Source organism: Paroedura picta, chromosome 3 (genome assembly GCF_049243985.1).
Source record: "Paroedura picta isolate Pp20150507F chromosome 3, Ppicta_v3.0, whole genome shotgun sequence".
Classification (NCBI taxonomy): domain Eukaryota; kingdom Metazoa; phylum Chordata; class Lepidosauria; order Squamata; family Gekkonidae; genus Paroedura; species Paroedura picta.
In genome coordinates, this window is record NC_135371.1 from 14,325,627 (window position 1) to 14,342,836 (window position 17,210).

The 17,210-nt window shown below is 48.6% G+C and overlaps 1 protein-coding gene and 1 non-coding gene across 2 annotated transcripts; both read right to left on the minus strand.

Annotated features, from left to right (window-relative positions):
* Nucleotides 1-472: 472 nt before the first annotated feature.
* Nucleotides 473-16,264, minus strand: LOC143831638 (uncharacterized). The gene is made up of 5 exons (XM_077324790.1): nt 15,886-16,264; nt 14,561-14,643; nt 13,510-14,393; nt 7,669-8,373; nt 473-1,209 (listed from the first exon to the last, which is right to left on the minus strand). Exons 2-5 carry the CDS (start codon nt 14,592-14,594, stop codon nt 661-663), a joined length of 2,172 nt encoding a protein of 723 aa, XP_077180905.1. The 5' UTR covers nt 14,595-14,643; nt 15,886-16,264; the 3' UTR covers nt 473-660.
* A 730-nt stretch (nt 16,265-16,994) lies between these two features.
* Nucleotides 16,995-17,103, minus strand: LOC143834601 (U6 spliceosomal RNA). The gene has a single exon (XR_013229851.1). It is a non-coding gene; the product is annotated as a U6 spliceosomal RNA (small nuclear RNA).
* Nucleotides 17,104-17,210: the final 107 nt, after the last annotated feature.

The window sequence follows — 17,210 nt, forward strand, 5'->3', positions numbered from 1 at the left end:
GAAGCTACAACTGCAGAAAATCTCTACAGGTGGCAGACTTAGACACTCTTTTAGAAATTTGAAGCCTTTTGCTGTCTTCAGACCTGAGGCTCTTCAGTCTTAATCATAACCGTTTTCTGGGCCTCTAATCCAACTCTGAATTAGAAAACCACAGGAAATCAGAATCAAGCAGAACGTGAAGAGACCAAAAAAGGCCCTTCAGTCCAGCTCCCCACCTTCTCGGGGTCTTAAAAACCATACCTTCCTGACAGATGCTCATCCAATCTCCTAAAAACTTACAACAAAGGGGACTCTACCACCTTCGGAGGCAGCATATTCCGTCTACAAAACAGCACTCACCATCAGAAAATCTACTTAAATATTTAAGTAGAACCTCCTTTCCACTTAAAATAAAAATGACATTCTGCACAAACCCGCCTACCTCCCAAAACAGAAAGAACAAGGGTACGGCAATTAAGTCCACTTCTGAAAATAATGGTAGATTATATCATTTATTCCAACGGCAGGACACAGGCATTTCCAGCTGCAGGCTTTGGTGGGTGTTAAAGGATCTCTTTATCTCTGCATGCAGCATTCTTGAAAGTCCATTTATTTCCAAGCAGGAGAAGAATATTTATTAGCTCTGGGTATTTAACACTACAAGGTATGTGCATTGATGCCTCATACAGTTGGATATGTGGTCAAGGCTTTCCCAGATCTCCCTCCTCCTTTGTGGATTTTTCTCCGATGCCTCACAAGATCTCTGTTGCAGAAAAACCCTTTCTCACAGTCTGTGCAATGGTGCAGCCTCAGAGTCCTGCAGGGTCTAACACGGGCCGCATTGCCCCCCAAACTTTCCACTGCTGCCAGCGTGGCCTCCTTGAGGTGCATCCTCTGGTGGCGCGCCAGGTGGGAGCTGACATTGAAGCACTTCCCGCACTCAGGGCATTCGTATGGCTTCTCTCCCGTGTGGATCCTATGATGCCGCACCAGAGCCGACTTAAAGCTGAAGCTCTTCTCGCACTCGGGGCAGCCGTAGGGCTTCTCTCCCGTGTGGCTCCTGCGGTGGTGGATTAAGTGCGAGATCTGGGTGAACTCTTTCCCGCAGTCCGTGCACGCGTAGGGTTTCTCTCCGGTATGGATTCTCTGATGCTGAATGAGGTGGTTGCTTTCCATGAAGCTTTTCCCACATTCAGAGCATTTGAAGGGTTTCTCCCCTGTGTGGAATTTCTTGTGCCGCCTGAAAGCTGACGGATTCAAAAGCCCCTTCCCACAATCCAGGCACTTCAACAGGGTCCCATCCAGGTGGATTCTGTCATGTGTTCGGGGTCCCAGGTGCCGTCCTTTGCTCTTCTCACAAACATTTCCAACTTTCCAAGCCTTAGAGCTCTCGCGGCATTGAGCAGGCCTCGTCTGTGCCCTGCTTTGCCTTGCTGATCGACGCAGACAGCAGATCTCGATGGGCTCTTCCCTCTTACAACTCTGGGATGTTGCCTTTTGGGGGCCAGGTTTCTGAGCATTCTCCTTCCTGTTTGCACTCATCATCCATGCAACTGCTACGGGCTGAAGAGAAGAAAACAATTATTCCAGTTATTTATTTTGAACGCTCACAGACCACTCTTCAAGCAGCTCTAAGTGGTGAAACGTAAAAACAACAGCATAGAAAAATTAAAGCAAACTGCAAAAAGCATACAACACCTCCCGAAATTTCATTGCATGGTAACAGTGGGGACCCTAACTCCACCACCTACCAGAAAAGGAGTTTGCCACTGCTTCCGTTTTATTTCTTACATTTCTATTCTGCCCTTTCTCAAGGGACTCAGGGTGGGCCGCAACATATATACAATCCCATACAATATAAATTAAGTTCAAAACCTATTTTACATTTTAAATCAAAGTGCAATTTATACTAATATTGCCCTAAAAATATTAGTTCAGGGAGGCATTATATAGATTAGCAGATAACTCAGCTGACTGATACAGATGTGAGTGCAGGTAGGGAGGTCTAGAGATCATAGAATCATAGAGTTGGAAGGGGCCATACAGGCCATCTAGTCCAACCCCCTGCTCAACACAGGATCAGCCCAAAGCATCCAAGAAAAGTGTGTATCCAACCTTTGCTTGAAGATTGCCAGAGATTAAATATTAGCTCTTCTTGGGCCTCAGCCATGGGCCTGGCAGAACTTAAAAGCACTGCAGAATTGTTAAGTCCCACAGGGCTTTGGTCTCCTTCAGCAGGGTATTGCACCAGGAAAAGGCCCTGGCTCTGGTTCAGGCCAATTTGATCTCTTTAGAGTCAGGGACCTTAAGTTGGTGTTGATCGTTGGACCTTACTGCCCCTGAGGCGGAGTATAATGGAAGAGGCGGTCCTAAAGATACAAGGTTCTCAGACGGTTAAGAGCCTTGAAGATAAGAACCATGGAGAATAGGTCTATTTATGGCTATGAGACCTACTGACTGAAGAATGCCTCCATATCTAGAATCTAGAATACCTCCATATCTGGAAACATCAGGAGATGACCCAGACCTTTTTGTTGTGTTTGGGCCATATTTGAAACAGGATGCTGGACTAGACAGATGATCAATGATATAATCAATCAGTGGTCTTCTTACGTTCACAAAAATGTGCAATCCTGGCTTGCCGACCCCTGCCACCAAACCAAGGTCTCGTGATCTTGAGGCAAGATCACAAATTACCTATTCCTCACTGGGGTGAAGCCTTAACATGAGAGGTTGTGGCGAGCCCACAAGGGATCCTTGTAGGGTTGGGAGCTCCTTGGTGCTTTGTATGCGGTGCCTGGGGAGGGAGGATTTGGGCCACTTCTGAATGCTCAGCCGGGCTGCAATACCAAGCCATCGGCTTCTTGAAGCTCCCATTCCCCCCGGGGGAAACGATCTCTTTAGTAGGGCGCTCAGCAGTTATCCCGGGAGATCTCCAGGTCCTACCTTAGGAGTGGCAACCCTAGATGTCTGGCTGCTTGGACGTGCGCCTTCCTTGCTGACAAGGGTCGGCACAGGAGCCCCGCCGGGCTTTTGATTGGTGTTTTTCGGAGTGTCAGCCCGCCACCCCCCACCGCAGCCTCTGCCCCACTCCTGGGGGCGCTCCGCTCCCGGGGGCGCCACTCCCTGCAGCTTCCCGGAGGGCTCAGCGCTTCCGGAGGCTGCCGCACGATGCCGAGGCGGCGCCTGCAGGCGCAGGGAAGATCCAGGGCACTTCCTCGCCCCGGCGGGCAGGCACCGGGCGAGGCGCGCATGACAGCCTTATGCAACATCCGACCCAGGAAGCGCAACAGGCTCCGCCCGCCAGCCTCGCCCTCTAGCGGCCGCGGCCAACCCAGCGCCGACTTTTATTACCGCGCTCAGCTCCGCCCGCCCGGCCGTGCGACTGCGCCTGCGCCTGCTCAGTGCGCCGGGAAGAGCCCTTGGCGCATGCTCGGATAATTGGGGCAAGCCGGCGTTTCAAGGGTCCCCAGCGGGGTGCCCTTGGGTGCCTTCTGTGGTGCCCACGAAATGTTTTTAGGAAATGGGTGGAGCTTTTGACTATTGACGCATTGACTATTAGAGATCTTTTTTTTTTTATTGAAATGTTGCATGGGCAGCAACCACCATGGCAGCGCGCGGGTCTGCATTTTGTTGCCGAAGTTGAGCTGTGGCAATCATTTTGTGGCTTGCTCCGCCTCCTGCGGCAGCCATTTTGTGACAGATTTTTTAAATTATTCTTTTTGGCAGCACCTCTAATGTAAGGTGACCAGATTGTCCCACTTTTGGAGGGACATCTGGGGGCACCTGGCAAATTGTACTTCTGTTGAAATAAAAAATATATATATAGTACAACGCTAATTTTGCGTTCTATGAAACTTTTTGTTGCTCCATATAGACCAAATTTTTAATCAAGAACCCCCCCCCCAACCGGGTCAATGGTGTCCCGCTTTACCAATGTTAAAATATGGTCACCTTAACTCTAATGCCCCGTCAGAATTCCAAGTGTGCTTGCAGGCTCAGAAAGGTTGGGTACTCCTGATGTCTGGACATTTGTGGCAATAATACTTATCTCCATGGGGTGGAGAAATGGACTCCTAATTTTTTAGGGCCTGCTTTTTGACTGCCACAAGACCTTCAAGAGCCAGGCAGGGGCAATTAATTCTTCCCTGCTCAGCTGGCAGCCTAGCAAAGATATAGTTCTGAACGCCTGTGTCCGCGTTGCTGAGAGGAAGGAAGAGGGAAGAATAGTGCCAGGATCTCTCCGCCTAAGTTACCACATAGGGTTGCTAGGAGGGTAGACAGGTAGACAGGCTCTGACTGGGGAGTGAAAAGTCTGGGCTTGAATTTTCAGGCAAGCACATGCAGAATGGCTGAACCTTGAGAATTGTTTTTCCAAAGCCGTCCTGAGTGGCTTCCTCATTCCGCTTCACCCTGTCCCTTGACAGAAGAATTGTCTGCTGTGAAACTACCCACACAAACAACATTTACCCTAGCGCCACTGCTGAGAGTGGGCTGCTAATAGTGCAACCCAATTGCTTCACTAATAATCCAAAGGCTGTGGGTTCCAGTGACGCCACGAGACTTCCGCATTTCCTCTCTGCCCAAACAAAACTGCCTGCTGATCCAAAGGCCACCAGAGGCCTTCCTAGTACAGGGATCAATGTCAAGGGGTCACTTTGCCACTTCAGCAGAAGAGGAATCACTTTGTCCTGAGAAGGAAAGAAATTCTAGAGGCGGATGTCAGGGTCTGGGGAGGAAAGGCAGAAAGTGTGTCTCGCACCTTAATTGAAAGCCATGGACTTTTGGGGTGGGTGTCAGGCTGTGAGCCAGAAATAATCCATACCGTAATCCATACAGGCCTGACCTGGATAGCCCAGTCTGCTCTGGTTAGTATTTGAATGGGCGACCTCCAGGGAATACCTGATTGTGACACAGGGAGGCAGCCCATGAACCTGGTGCTGTAAATCTGCTGTAGATTAAGGGTCTCTAGGATGTGATTTACAGTATTTGCTGGCGTATAAGACTTTCCCCCCCTGAAAAACATGCCCCCAAGTGGGGGGGTCATCCTATACGCCGGGTGCCCTTCAGTTGGGATAGACATAGCTGCCCATAGTGGCCCATAGTACTGTAATGTAATGTAACAAACTCTATATTTTGAGTGGAAATGTTGGGGGTCGTCTTATACGCCGGCAAATACGGTACTTAGTCCAGCGAGAGTCCATAAATGGTCTTGGGGAAGGCACTCAATCGGTTTCAACTTTCACTCAACGCACAGGAGTGGTCCATCACGCAGAGCTAGAGTGCGTACAAAAAAGACAATTGCCTACAAGTACTCCGTGCTGTCAATTCACAAAGAAATTAATCTTATCTGTTTAAAATTGCTCAGAGGATTTCATCTGGATCCAGAGTCCTTACTTAGAGCACAACACACTTCACAAAAACAACAGCCCACCATACACAAGAGATGGAATAAAAATAATTTATTTTGTATTTATTAAGCGAGGCGCCCGTGTGCCATTTAAATCAAGGCTACTCTGTCAGTGTTGAGAACTTAAGGGCAATCACTGAGACAGTCACATCTCCTAAAGTGAATTTTTGAATATGCCTGAACAGGATTTTGCCAAAATCCTTTAATTAGCTATAATCATGGGTTAAATTGGCCATGTGCTTGGCCAAAGACACCAAAGCTTTCACCCAATTGTCTTGTCATTTTCTTCCCATACTTCCACAGACTTTGTTTCTAAAGTGACATGCAGATGCTCACAAGACTACGCATGGAATGTGTTTAATTTGAACATCCCTTCCACGTTTAATGAGCCTCTTGTGGCGCATGAGCCTCTTGTGGCGCAGAGTGGTAACACCCAACAAGCAATAGTGGGCTTTATCAGTCATACAGTTTCCAGTGTCCGGCTGGTTTACACATGCGTCGTATCACACAGTGACTCTAAATCAAAGGCAAGACGCTGGTAACATGAGAGGTCCCGATCAGAAAGGGATTGTATCAGAAGTAATGCAAAAGTTCTGCTTGCACTGCTGGGTCCCCAGTGGTTCATTTGTCCATTCAGACTGGCAGACGGTGTAGCAGCCGCCCCATTTTGCACCAGGAGAAAGGTAAAAAGGTGAACATGAGACAACATAGCAAATATGGGAATATGGATCCCTGTAACATGTAACACTGCAAGCTTATAGCCTGCAAGAGGCACAGGAAAACAACTATTTAGCACTATTAATACATGACTTTACAAAGGCAAAGCTGAACATACAAAACGGGTGGAATAAAAAAGCTTATTTTCTGTTGTGTTGATTGACCAAGATATTCAGGGCCCTTGACTGAATCACTAACAAGATCTATCCGATTAAAATGTATTTGCTGAGGAACTAACTTTAATATGATAGTACTTTAATATATCTAATGCTTTGATATACATATATATTGGGGAGGGGCTGTGACTCAGTAGCAGAGTATGTGCTTGGTATGCAAAAGGTCCCAGGTTCAATCCTCAGCGTCCCCAGGTGAAACGATCAGTTGGCAGGGGATGGGAATGACCTCTGCCTGAGACCTTGGAGGGACGCTGCCAGTCAAATAGACTGCCAGTCCCTTAAGGCAGGGGTAGTCAACCTGTGGTCCTCCAGCTGTTCATGGACTACAATTCATGGACTACAATTGTAGTCCATGAACATCTGGAGGACCACAGGTTGACTACCCCTGCCTTAAGGGACTGGCAGTCTATTTCAGTGTAAGGCAGCTTCATGTATGTGTTTGCGTGTGAATTGTTTCCAAATGCATTGTAAAAGTCCAGAACTAACGAAACAGTAAAAGCAGAGGGATATGCACTATTAACTTGCACTATATCCAACTCACTTTAATCTTGAATTAAATACATTTTGCACCAAGATGTATACCCTAAAAGATTAATATATTTTAACAGATGTTATAATTTCTATACCCGGTGATCATTCGGTATTTTGGCTTTATATTTGTTCTCGTTTTGTTACGAAACAGAAAATGTACATTAAAATACTTTAATGCTGAATTTTTTATCCCCCTTCTTGTTTCTCTCTTGGATTATCAGCAAGTTTGTGTGTGTGTGTGTGTTTTGGGAAGGAAGAGGGATGTGGTTGCACATTGCCCTACTTTTGGCAAGAAAGTATACGCAAACTTCAAGTTCCAATACAAACCCACTGCCTAGAGGCACCACTGGTTTGGGAACACTGACAAAGTACTGTTCCTTCCAAGCTAACTGGTTTTGCATCTCTGGAAGAAGATGTAACCCAGTGGTTCTCAACCTTCCTAATGCCACGATCCTTTAATGCAGTTCCTCATGTTGTCGTGACCCCCAACCATAAAATTATGCAAGGGTTCTTTCAAAGAAATTAAACCGAAACTGTTTAATGCAGTGAAGATCCATTGGTCATGATCGTATATAAATTCAGTTTTTCCTGGGGTTTCTCAGTTCAGTTCTGCCTCTTGTCCTACAACGCCGATCTTGCTCTTTTCCCCTGCTCCAGACAGACGAACGCTCTATCTCGATCTACCCCACAAGGCTGTTGTGTAGAAGGCGCCCACCCGGGCCAAGCTGCTTGCCCTGCCGCGAACCCTGTGAAAGGGTCATTCGACCCCCAAAGGGATACAGACCCCCAGGTTGAGAACCACTGATGTAACAGAACAGAAATCAGTTCCTTTCCAAGTCAAGGCTTCTTTCCAACATGGACTCTCTGGTGGGAAAGGAGGTGTGATTTCTGATTGAAACTTTTCCCACAGTTGGGGCACTTATAAGGTTTCTCCCCCGTGTGAAGCCGCTGGTGTATAACTAGCCCAGAGTTGAAGCTGAAGCTCTTCCCGCAGTCCTTGCACGTATACGGCTTCTGTCCTGTGTGGATGCCTTGGTGGGAAATGAGGTGTGACCTCTGATTGAAGCTCTTCCCGCAGTCTGAGCACCTGTAGGGCTTCTCCCCAGTGTGGATTCGCTGGTGGATCACCAGGCCCGAGTTATAGCTGAAGCTTTTCCCGCAGTCGGGGCACTTGAAGGATTTCTCTCCCACATGGGTCCGCTGATGGGAGAGCAGGTGGGACTTCTGACTGAAGCTCTTCTCGCAATTGGAGCAGTTGTAGGGCTTCTCCCCTGTGTGGATCCGCTGGTGTATGACGAGCCCGGAGTTGTAGCTAAAGCTTTTCCCGCAGTCGAAGCATTTGAAGGGCTTCTCTCCCGTATGAGTCCCCCAGTGGGAGGTCAGGTGTGAGCGCTGGTTGAAGCTCTTCTCGCAATCGGGGCACTTGTAGGGCTTCTCACCCGTATGGATCCTCTGATGCACCATCAGGCCTGAATGGTTGCTGAAGGTTTTCTTACAGACGATGCACAGGTAAGGTTTCTTCCCCAGATGGACAATCTGAGGTTTCACGAGGCCGGGGCCCTGTTGAAAACCTTCCTCCTGCTTCCTGCGGGCAATCTCGCTTTCTCCAATGTGGATCAGCTGCTGGATAACAATCTGGTCCAGGTTTCTGAAACGCTTGTCTTTGCGGTGAGCACCGCTGCCTTGAGTCCTGGCTGAGATGGCCAGTCCTTGCCTCTCTGACAAACCCCTCTCACCACCTCTTTCTCGTTTGCCGCCGAGAGAAACTCTCTCTGCAGATCTCCCTGCTGGCGACACATCGGTTCCTGCTTGCTCCCGATCTCCTGTCAGAGGCGTCTGTTTCTCGGTTGCCGTCTCGTCCCCTGTCGAGACAAACAGAACTCAGGCCCGGAAACATTCTGCATATTCATTCCCCTTCCTCAGGCTGCCCCTACAGATCCAGAAAATCAGGTTTATGTGGGGTGGGGGGGATAAATAACAATCAGCTTGAATGTGTGCATGCAGTCTAAATCCTGGATGGTCACTGAAGCTTGTCTCGCAGCTAGATTTATGTAGTATAGCCACCCTGGTGGCCCTGATGAGGGCAGAAAGGCCGGGTATAGCTCTCAAAAATAAATGGGGAAAAAAAGTGTTTATTTTCAAATTTGTATGCCACTCCTCCCCAAGGACAGCACATTAATACAATAAACAAAAGTTAAAACATTAAAAAATACTATATATTCAAACCTAGAAGTTCACCGCCTTCTCTCCGAAAGAAGAGAGGGGCAAACTAAGTGCTACGGTATTGTAACTAGGTGGTGTGCAGATGTTGTTGTCTGTATAGGGTGGCCAGCAGCTGATGTTCTGTACACCTCAACTATAGCACCAGTGGAACAAACTCTATCTTACAGCTCCTGCAGAATTGTTTTAAGTCCCAAAGGGCCCTGAATCTCAGTGGTTAACCCAGCGAGCAGCAGACGGAAGCAAGCGTGAGGATTTCCTTACAGGGATGTTCTGTTACCTTTGAGTCCAGACATCTGGATGTCTCTGTTCAAGGGCCCCTTGCCACCACCTTCCATTGTGGCTAGGTATTCCGTGAACTAGACCAGTCCTGGCAGGAGACAGAGAAAGAATAATGGACCGATTCAATTTTCTACCTTCAAAGGCCTGGCCCAGAAAAGAAAGCAACAGACTTACTATGATTTCCTATACTTCTCTGTTATAAACGTAACCGGCAGGGTACAGCCTCTTGGGGAACACGGGTACGGATACCCATTCGCAAATTCAGGTTGCCCTAATTGTATCACATTGTTTCTCTTGCTGGCTCTACCCCCTCTCTTGGTTTGAGGGGGAGGGGAACTAACCTACTTCACAGAAGACCAAATGCAGGATTGGTTGAAGGCCCCTGTCTCCGATCCTTGCCCTGTGAAAAGGAGATAATGAGGCGGTGTGCAGGGCCAGCAACGGACCAGGCTTCTGACTCTGCCACAAACTTTGCCTTGCAACACCTGGCTTGAGCGCTGGGGCAGTTCCAACGTATTTTGGACAGCATTTGCTAAGATACACAGATTTCTAAAGCAGGGGTAGTCAACCTGCGGTCCTCCAGATGTCCATGGACTACAATTCCCATGAGCCCCTGCCTGCTGGCAGGGGCTCATGGGAATTGTAATCCATGGACATCTGGAGGACCACAGGTTGACTACCCCTGTTCTAAAGTAAGCAAGCAACGACTCCCTACAGCTCCTTCCCTACCACAAATGTTAGTCTTTAAGGTGCCTTCTGTTGCAGAGAGACGACCATCTTAATGTTTCGCTCTTTCGATTTCAGCTCAACCTTTGGGTTCTGGCCTGACCTTCCGGGGCAACAGAAAACATAACTCCGCTCCATCCTTCTGCGCCGGCCCTGCTCATGCTGGAAGGCGGCTCTCAAGGCGCTGCTGGACCTTCTGCTCTCCAAGCCGGCCTCCCACCGGATGGGGACCTTCAGAAGACAATGCCGAGGATGGCCATCCCAGCCTGACCCATTCTCGCTGGGTGGGAAAAATAAGCCCCCCCACGACCTCCCCGGCTCGTTTGCCATTAAAAAGCAAAGCGAACCCTCTCTCCTTCCTCCGGGGTGGGGGGGGATCAATCGGATCCGAGGGCGGATTGTCCATCCACACCGGCTCAGGCCGCCCCAGGCCACGGGCATCCCCCCACCTGCAAGCACCTGCCGCACGGCTGCCAGAAGCGTCTTCCCGGCTCCCTTCCTGCAAAGGCTGGGCATGGGGAAGTCCTCGCGGCGCACCGCCTCCTGCACGGCCCCGGCGGTCTCCCCCACGTCGGGTTCCCAGGGCCGCCGGCCTCCTCCTCGGGCCGCCCCGCCCACCGAGCGTCGCGGACGGAGCTGCCGACAGCGACCCCTGGCGAAGGCGGCCGGCCGCGTTACTGCAGGAGGCGCGACCTGTCCGGGCTCTCGTCAGCGAGGCGAGCCAGAGCGAGCAGAGCCCCCTGCCGGCGCGCCTCGAGCACAGCCCCGCCCAACTAGACCGGATGGGGCTGCCCCCTCTTTCGCCCGGCCTGCCCTTTTAAAGGGCTACTGCAGGGCAGAGGGCCAGGTTGGGGAATACCTGGAGATATTGGGCGGGGGGAGGGCTTCAACGGGGTATGAGGCGCTAGAAGCCACCTTACAAAGCGGCCAGTTTCTCCAGAGGCACTGATCTTGCTCGCTTGGAGATCAGTTGTAACAGCGGGAGCCGGGAGGCCTCCAGGTGCCACCTAGAATCATACAGTTGGAAGGAATCTCCAGGGCTTACTCCCTGCACAATGCAGGAACTCACGGCTGCCTTCCTACCCACAGTGACCCCAATTTCATGGCCAAATGATCCCCCCCCCCAAAAAATCCAGAACCCAGGCTGGCCTGGAGGAAATTTGCCTACCACCCCACAGTGGTGATCAGTAATTCCCTGGGTATGCAAGGAAGGGCCACAACAGACACACTGGCACATCCCTGACTGCCCCCCCCCCCACACTCACCATCTGTCTAAGTTCATAATATCAGCATTTCTGTCAGTCAGATGATGATCTAGCGCCTCTGCTTAAAAACTTCCAAAGAAGGAAAACTCACAATCTCCTGAGGAAGCTGTTCCACAGCTCTAACTGTAAGGAACTTCTTCCTGATGTTTAGCCAAAAATTCTTTTGAATTAATTTCAACCCATTCGTTCTGGTACGACCTTCTGGGGCAACAGAAAACAACTCTGCTCCATCTTCTATATGACAGCCCTTCGAGTACTTGATGGTTGTCATATCACCTCTTGGTCATCTCTCCAGGCTAAATAGACCAAGCTCCTTCAACCTTTCCTCATACGACTTGGTCTCCAAACCACTCACCATCTTTGTAGCCCTCCTTTGGACACACTCCAGTTTCTCTATATCTTTCTTCAGTTGTGGTGCCCAAAACTGAACACAGTACTCCAAGTGAGGTCTAACCAGAGCGGAGCAAAGTGGTAACATCGCCTTGTGTGATCTGGACACTATACTTCTTTTAATACAGCCCCAAATCCCATTTGCCTTTTTAGCTACTAAGTCACACTGCTGACTCATGTTCAGTGTATGGTCTACTAAGACCCCCAGATCCTTTTCACACGTGCCACCTGGAGGGTGGCAGCTCTAATTATAGTCTTCTTGGAAGCCTTACTTCAGTCATCCCACCTTCTGAGATTAGGTGGGCAGGTGGTAACTAGGGTTGCCAGCTTTAGGTTGGGAAATACCTGGAGATTTGGGAGATGGAGCCAGGCTTGGATGGAGTTTGGGGTGGGGAGAGAACTCAGTGGTGTAGAATGTGATGAAGTCCCCCCTCCCAGGCAGCCATTTTCTCCAGGGGAACTGATCTCTGTCACCTGGAGATGAGCTGTAAAACTGGGGAATCCCCAGGTTCCACCTGGGGACTGGCATCCCAAGGGCAACTCAAGAAAGGGCCTTCTCAGTCTTGGTGTCAAAACTGTGGTCCTCTCTTCCCAGGAAGATTTGTCTCTTCCCTTCTGCTGTTATCTTCTGCCAGACTGGTTTGTTTTGTTTGGTGTTCCTTCAGTGAGCTATCCTTCCCACCCAATGTTTTATTTGTTGTTTTATTTATTTATAGTTAGATTTATATAACCGCCTCTCCCAGTATAATGCCCTGAGTGGCCTTGGGCTATTTAGTCCATGGACATCTGGAAAGCCACTGTGTGGCTGCCCCTGATACAGGTGGATAACAGTCACTTAGAAACTGGGACACGAAAAAGGTGAAGGCAAAGAGAATTTATGATCTGCAGCTAACTCCTCCTTCCACCTTCAACCCTTAGTAAAGCAGAAGACACTAGGACAAGTGTCCTGGCATTGGAATTCTAAGTATAATTAAGCCCCATTGACTTCCATGGACATAAAAGGGCATAACTATATTTAGGGTTGCATTGTTTGTTATAATGAGTCACGGAGGGGGGTGGTAACTTCAGAAATATGGAAATCACCCTCCAGATCTTAGGTTCAAGCAGGTCCCAAATACAAAATACAAGGGAGCACACCTATTAAGTGAGCAGAAACCAGCTGCTGGATGTATGTAATAGTTTTACTATTGGTTTAGTGCCTAAAATATTTCATTTTACAAAAAATAAAATAAACAGGTCCAACGTGGTTTACCATTTAAAAAACAGATATAAGATTTTTTAAAATGGGAAATGAAGAAAGAAATACAAACATAAGGACTAGTATACTTGAGCATAATCTCTGAATATACACAAAAATGAGGGCGTGTCTCAGTGGCAGAGGACCAGCTTGCCATGCAGAAGAAGAAGAGTTGGTTCTTATATGCCGCTTTTCTTTACCCAAAGGAGTCTTAGAGCGGCTTACAGTCGCCTTCCCTTTCCTCTCCCCACAACAGACACCCTGTGAGGGAGGTGAGGCTGAGAAAGCCCTGATATTGCTGCTCTGTGAGAACAGACAAGCCCAAGGTCACCCAGCTGGCTGCATGTGGAGGAGCAAGGAATTAAACCCAGCTCGCCAGATTAAAAGCCGCCACTCTATAACACTACACCAAGCTGACCCCGGCTCAATCTGAGCACCTCCAATCAAAAATATCAGATCACAGGTGGAGTGCCTGAGATCCTGGAGAGCCACTGCCGATCTGAGTTGCGATATTTGCAGTTTTTACGTAGGTTTCTCCGCTGCGTGAATCTTCTGATGTCTAGAAAGATGGGAGACCCATCTGAAGCTTTTCCCACACTCCGGGCAAGAATAGTGTTTCTCTCCTGTGTGAACCCTGTGATGTGTCATGAGGCTAGCATTCACGTGGAAACCTTCCCCACACTCTGGGCATTTATAAGGCTTCTCAGTGGTGTGTACTCTTTGGTGTCTGATCAAAACTGAGCTGTAGCTGAAGCTTCTCCCGCACTCAGGACATTTGTAGGGTCTCTCTCCCGTGTGGATTCTCTGATGTATAAGGAGGTTTGAGCTCCGATTGAAGCATTTCCCACAGTCAGGGCATTTGTAGGGTTTTTCTCCCTCATGCTCAATCTGGTGTCTGATGAGATCGGAGCTGTACCGGAAGTTTTTCCCACACTCCAGGCATTTATAGAGCTTTTCCCCCGTGTGAGTTCTCTGGTGGATAATAAGATGCGAGGAATGATTGAAGCTTTTCCCACAAGTCACACAAGTGTAGGGTCTTTCACCTGTGTGGATTCTCTGATGAGCAATGAGGTGTGAACTCTTACTGAAGCACTTCCCACACTCGGCGCACTTATAGGGCTTCTCTCCCGAGTGGACTCTCCGATGGGCATTGAGGGATGAAGTCCGGCTGAAGATTTTCCCACATTCAGGACAGGGGTGCTGTTTATTGGACATACATTTTCTTCGCCGAATGGAGAGTCTGGTGAGTGCAGAGCCTCCTTCCGAAGGAGCAGACATCTGTTTTCTGGACTCCAGGTGTTTATCCATTAATGTGTCTGCTTTCTGCTGATGTTCAGAAGCTTCATCTACCTGTGAACCTTGGGAATTATTCCTTTGGGGTAACCCCACTGTTGTCCTATGTCGTTCCACCCGCTCAGGATTTTGCCGCTGAGGAAAGACCTCCATCATCTTTTCACTGGCTGAAATGAAAACACAGAGTCTCAACAAGAAAAACCCCAAAGCGTTCCTTAACTAGCACAATTGGTGACAGGACACAGGATGCCTGTGCTACTCACTCACATGGTATCAATATTAGCAAGATGGTGCATATGAAACAGCTTTATTTATCTAGCCCAATAATATCTACCTTGGCAACAACTCATCAAGGTTTTAGACAGCATTCTTCTCCCAGCCCTACTCTGAAAGAACTGGAAATGCCGGGGATTGTTCCTGGAATGGTTGGCGTGCAAACAAAAAAATTAAAATAAAAAGTGATCTTCTACCAAGGGATAGTACACATTTGGATGCCCTTTTCAATGGGAAAAACTGGACAGAAGGGGTTGAGGCTATGAGCATAGAGCTTATTCTCAAAAAAAAAAAGGCACGAGAACCCACATCAGGTTCCAGACTGGTTTAGAAGCAAAACCCCACAAACAGCCTGATACTTACAGTCCAGATTAGCCAAAACTGTTTAGAGCTCAGAAGCTGAGCAAGTTGCATCTGGTTAAAACATGGATGGGAGACCACCAAGAAAGATTTTATGCAGGGGTAGGCAACGGGCATCTTTCGCCTTGAAAACCCCTTTCCACCTCTGCTGTGATCCTTCAGACAGAGATTCTCACCTGAGGGGACTGCAACAAACCGTTTTGGAACTGAAGTCTCCTTCTGATGAAGTCAAGAAACAGATTAACAAAGCCAGAAGGGCACGCAGAGAAAACCTGTTGGAAGACAGGCCCCAAAGAGACACCGACGGAATGCCACTTGTGGTCCCAGGCAGCTCTCAACTCAAAACAGATGAACAAATAGTCAGCGACTTACAACCACTACCCGAAAATGACAGTTCTCTTTCACAAGTCCTGGAGGAGACTGATGGAGGTAAAGGCAGAGTCTTAGCTGATTACTCTCGGCCTTCCACAATTGAGAAAGGATACACCTGCCCCTCAATCTACAATTTTGACATCTTTGTTTCCTTCCCTATGTTTCCCCCAGAATTAAACCCAAACAAACAGTAACCATATAAACGAAGCTTGTTATTCCTGTTTGGCCACTGGATCTGTTAAACGTCTTCAGTACGTCGTATGTGAATTTACTGATCACCACCTACATGTACAGACTGGTGACTTCCATTTCATTCTATGGGAAGACGTTTGAGTCCAGTGGCACCTTAAAGACCAACAAAGATTTATTCAAGGCGTGAGCTTACATATGCATGCGCACCTCCTTAGACATGCCTTTTTTGTGTGCATGCACAAGAAAGCTCACACCTTGAATAAATCTGTCTTGGTCTTAAAGGTGCCATTGGACTCCCAATTTTGTTCTGCACCTTCAGACCCACACGGCTACCCCGCTGAACCTAGCTGTGCAGGTGGGCAGGCACACGAAAGCTTTTACCCAGCATCAAACTTTGCTGGTCTTCAAGGTGCCCGGGGCTCAAACTTTGCTCTGCCGCTTCAGACCAGCACGGCGACTCACCAGAATCTCTCCCCATCATCTCCGTTATCTTCCTTCAAGGCTGCCGCTGCCGGCTTCTTTGAACCGCAGAGCCTCACCTAGGGCTGGAGGCGTTCCCGCGACAAGGGACCTGGCAGGAGCGCGACGGAAGGCCGCCCTCCCCGGGGCTCCGTTCTCACTTGGGTCCGGCTCAGCAAGAGCGCAGCGCAGCCTCGCCGCGTCGGCTCGCTCGGCAAATTGAGAGCGGCGCAGGACGTCGCCTGACTCCGGTCCAGGATGTTCCTCACCAGAGAGGGCGAGCGGCGGCCACTTCCTCTGCGCCTTTCCGAGCGAGATCGAGGGGCCTCTGCTGGCGGCTGCTGAGCTCGTCCATTCACTCGCTGCAAGCCGGCCGCGGAGCGTCCAGGCGGGATTCCTAAAAGGGGAACGGACTCCCTTGCCAGGATCTGCAGGGGGGGGGGGGGGATGCGTTTGTTACAAAAGGAGTCTTCTTGTGTGCCGGCGAGTAGCCAAAAGCAAATTAAAAAGGGGGTGGGCGGGGCGACCTTTCATCGAGGCCAAGTAAAATAGCAGAAAACGGCGCGCATGCTGAAAACACGCTTCAATAGAGAAATGATTTTGGAGATTATTGCAACATTAGTATCTTGTTCATTTTATAAAAGAGAGTAGAGTGTAATAGAAGGGGACAGTCGAGGAAAGCACTTTAGAATGGAATACAATTATAATCCACCGCAGAGATTATTGCAGGTCCGGTGTCTGTAACCAACTTTCCACGTTTAGTTTACCTCGCCTTGGATAGTTTGCTGTTCTCATTCTGCCTGAATTCTGTTGTACTAGTCCAATCACATTGTCCGTTGGTTATCTTGTGCTGTCTGATTGCACTGTTTTATATGCTGTAATCTCCTTTGAGTCCCAGTGAGAAAATCAGACATAAATGTGTCATGTTATCTATTGGTTTGTGAATCAGTATAATGATCTAAATTTTATTAATATTTTGGGGAGTTTGAACAGTCACCATATTCTTCTGGACTAAAAGGATGAGTAAAGGATATTAAAAGGTTATTTAATTGTTTTACCTTAATCCCCACTTCCTTGTCACCTGACATTCATTTTCCAGAGGCTGAATTTCAAAGAACTTTCCGAGTCAGAACTCTGGTTTCATTTATTGTTAATCTAGCCCAGGGGCCATGCTAATCTTCTCTGCATCATTCCAATTTTAACACATGCTGCCAAAGCAATCCCAAATATCAGAGAATCTTTACCCTGGCATGTTTTAATACTCTACTTTGAGCCCTCCTGGAAGGCATATAGCATCATGTCCCATTCCCTTAATGGCTTAGTCCAGT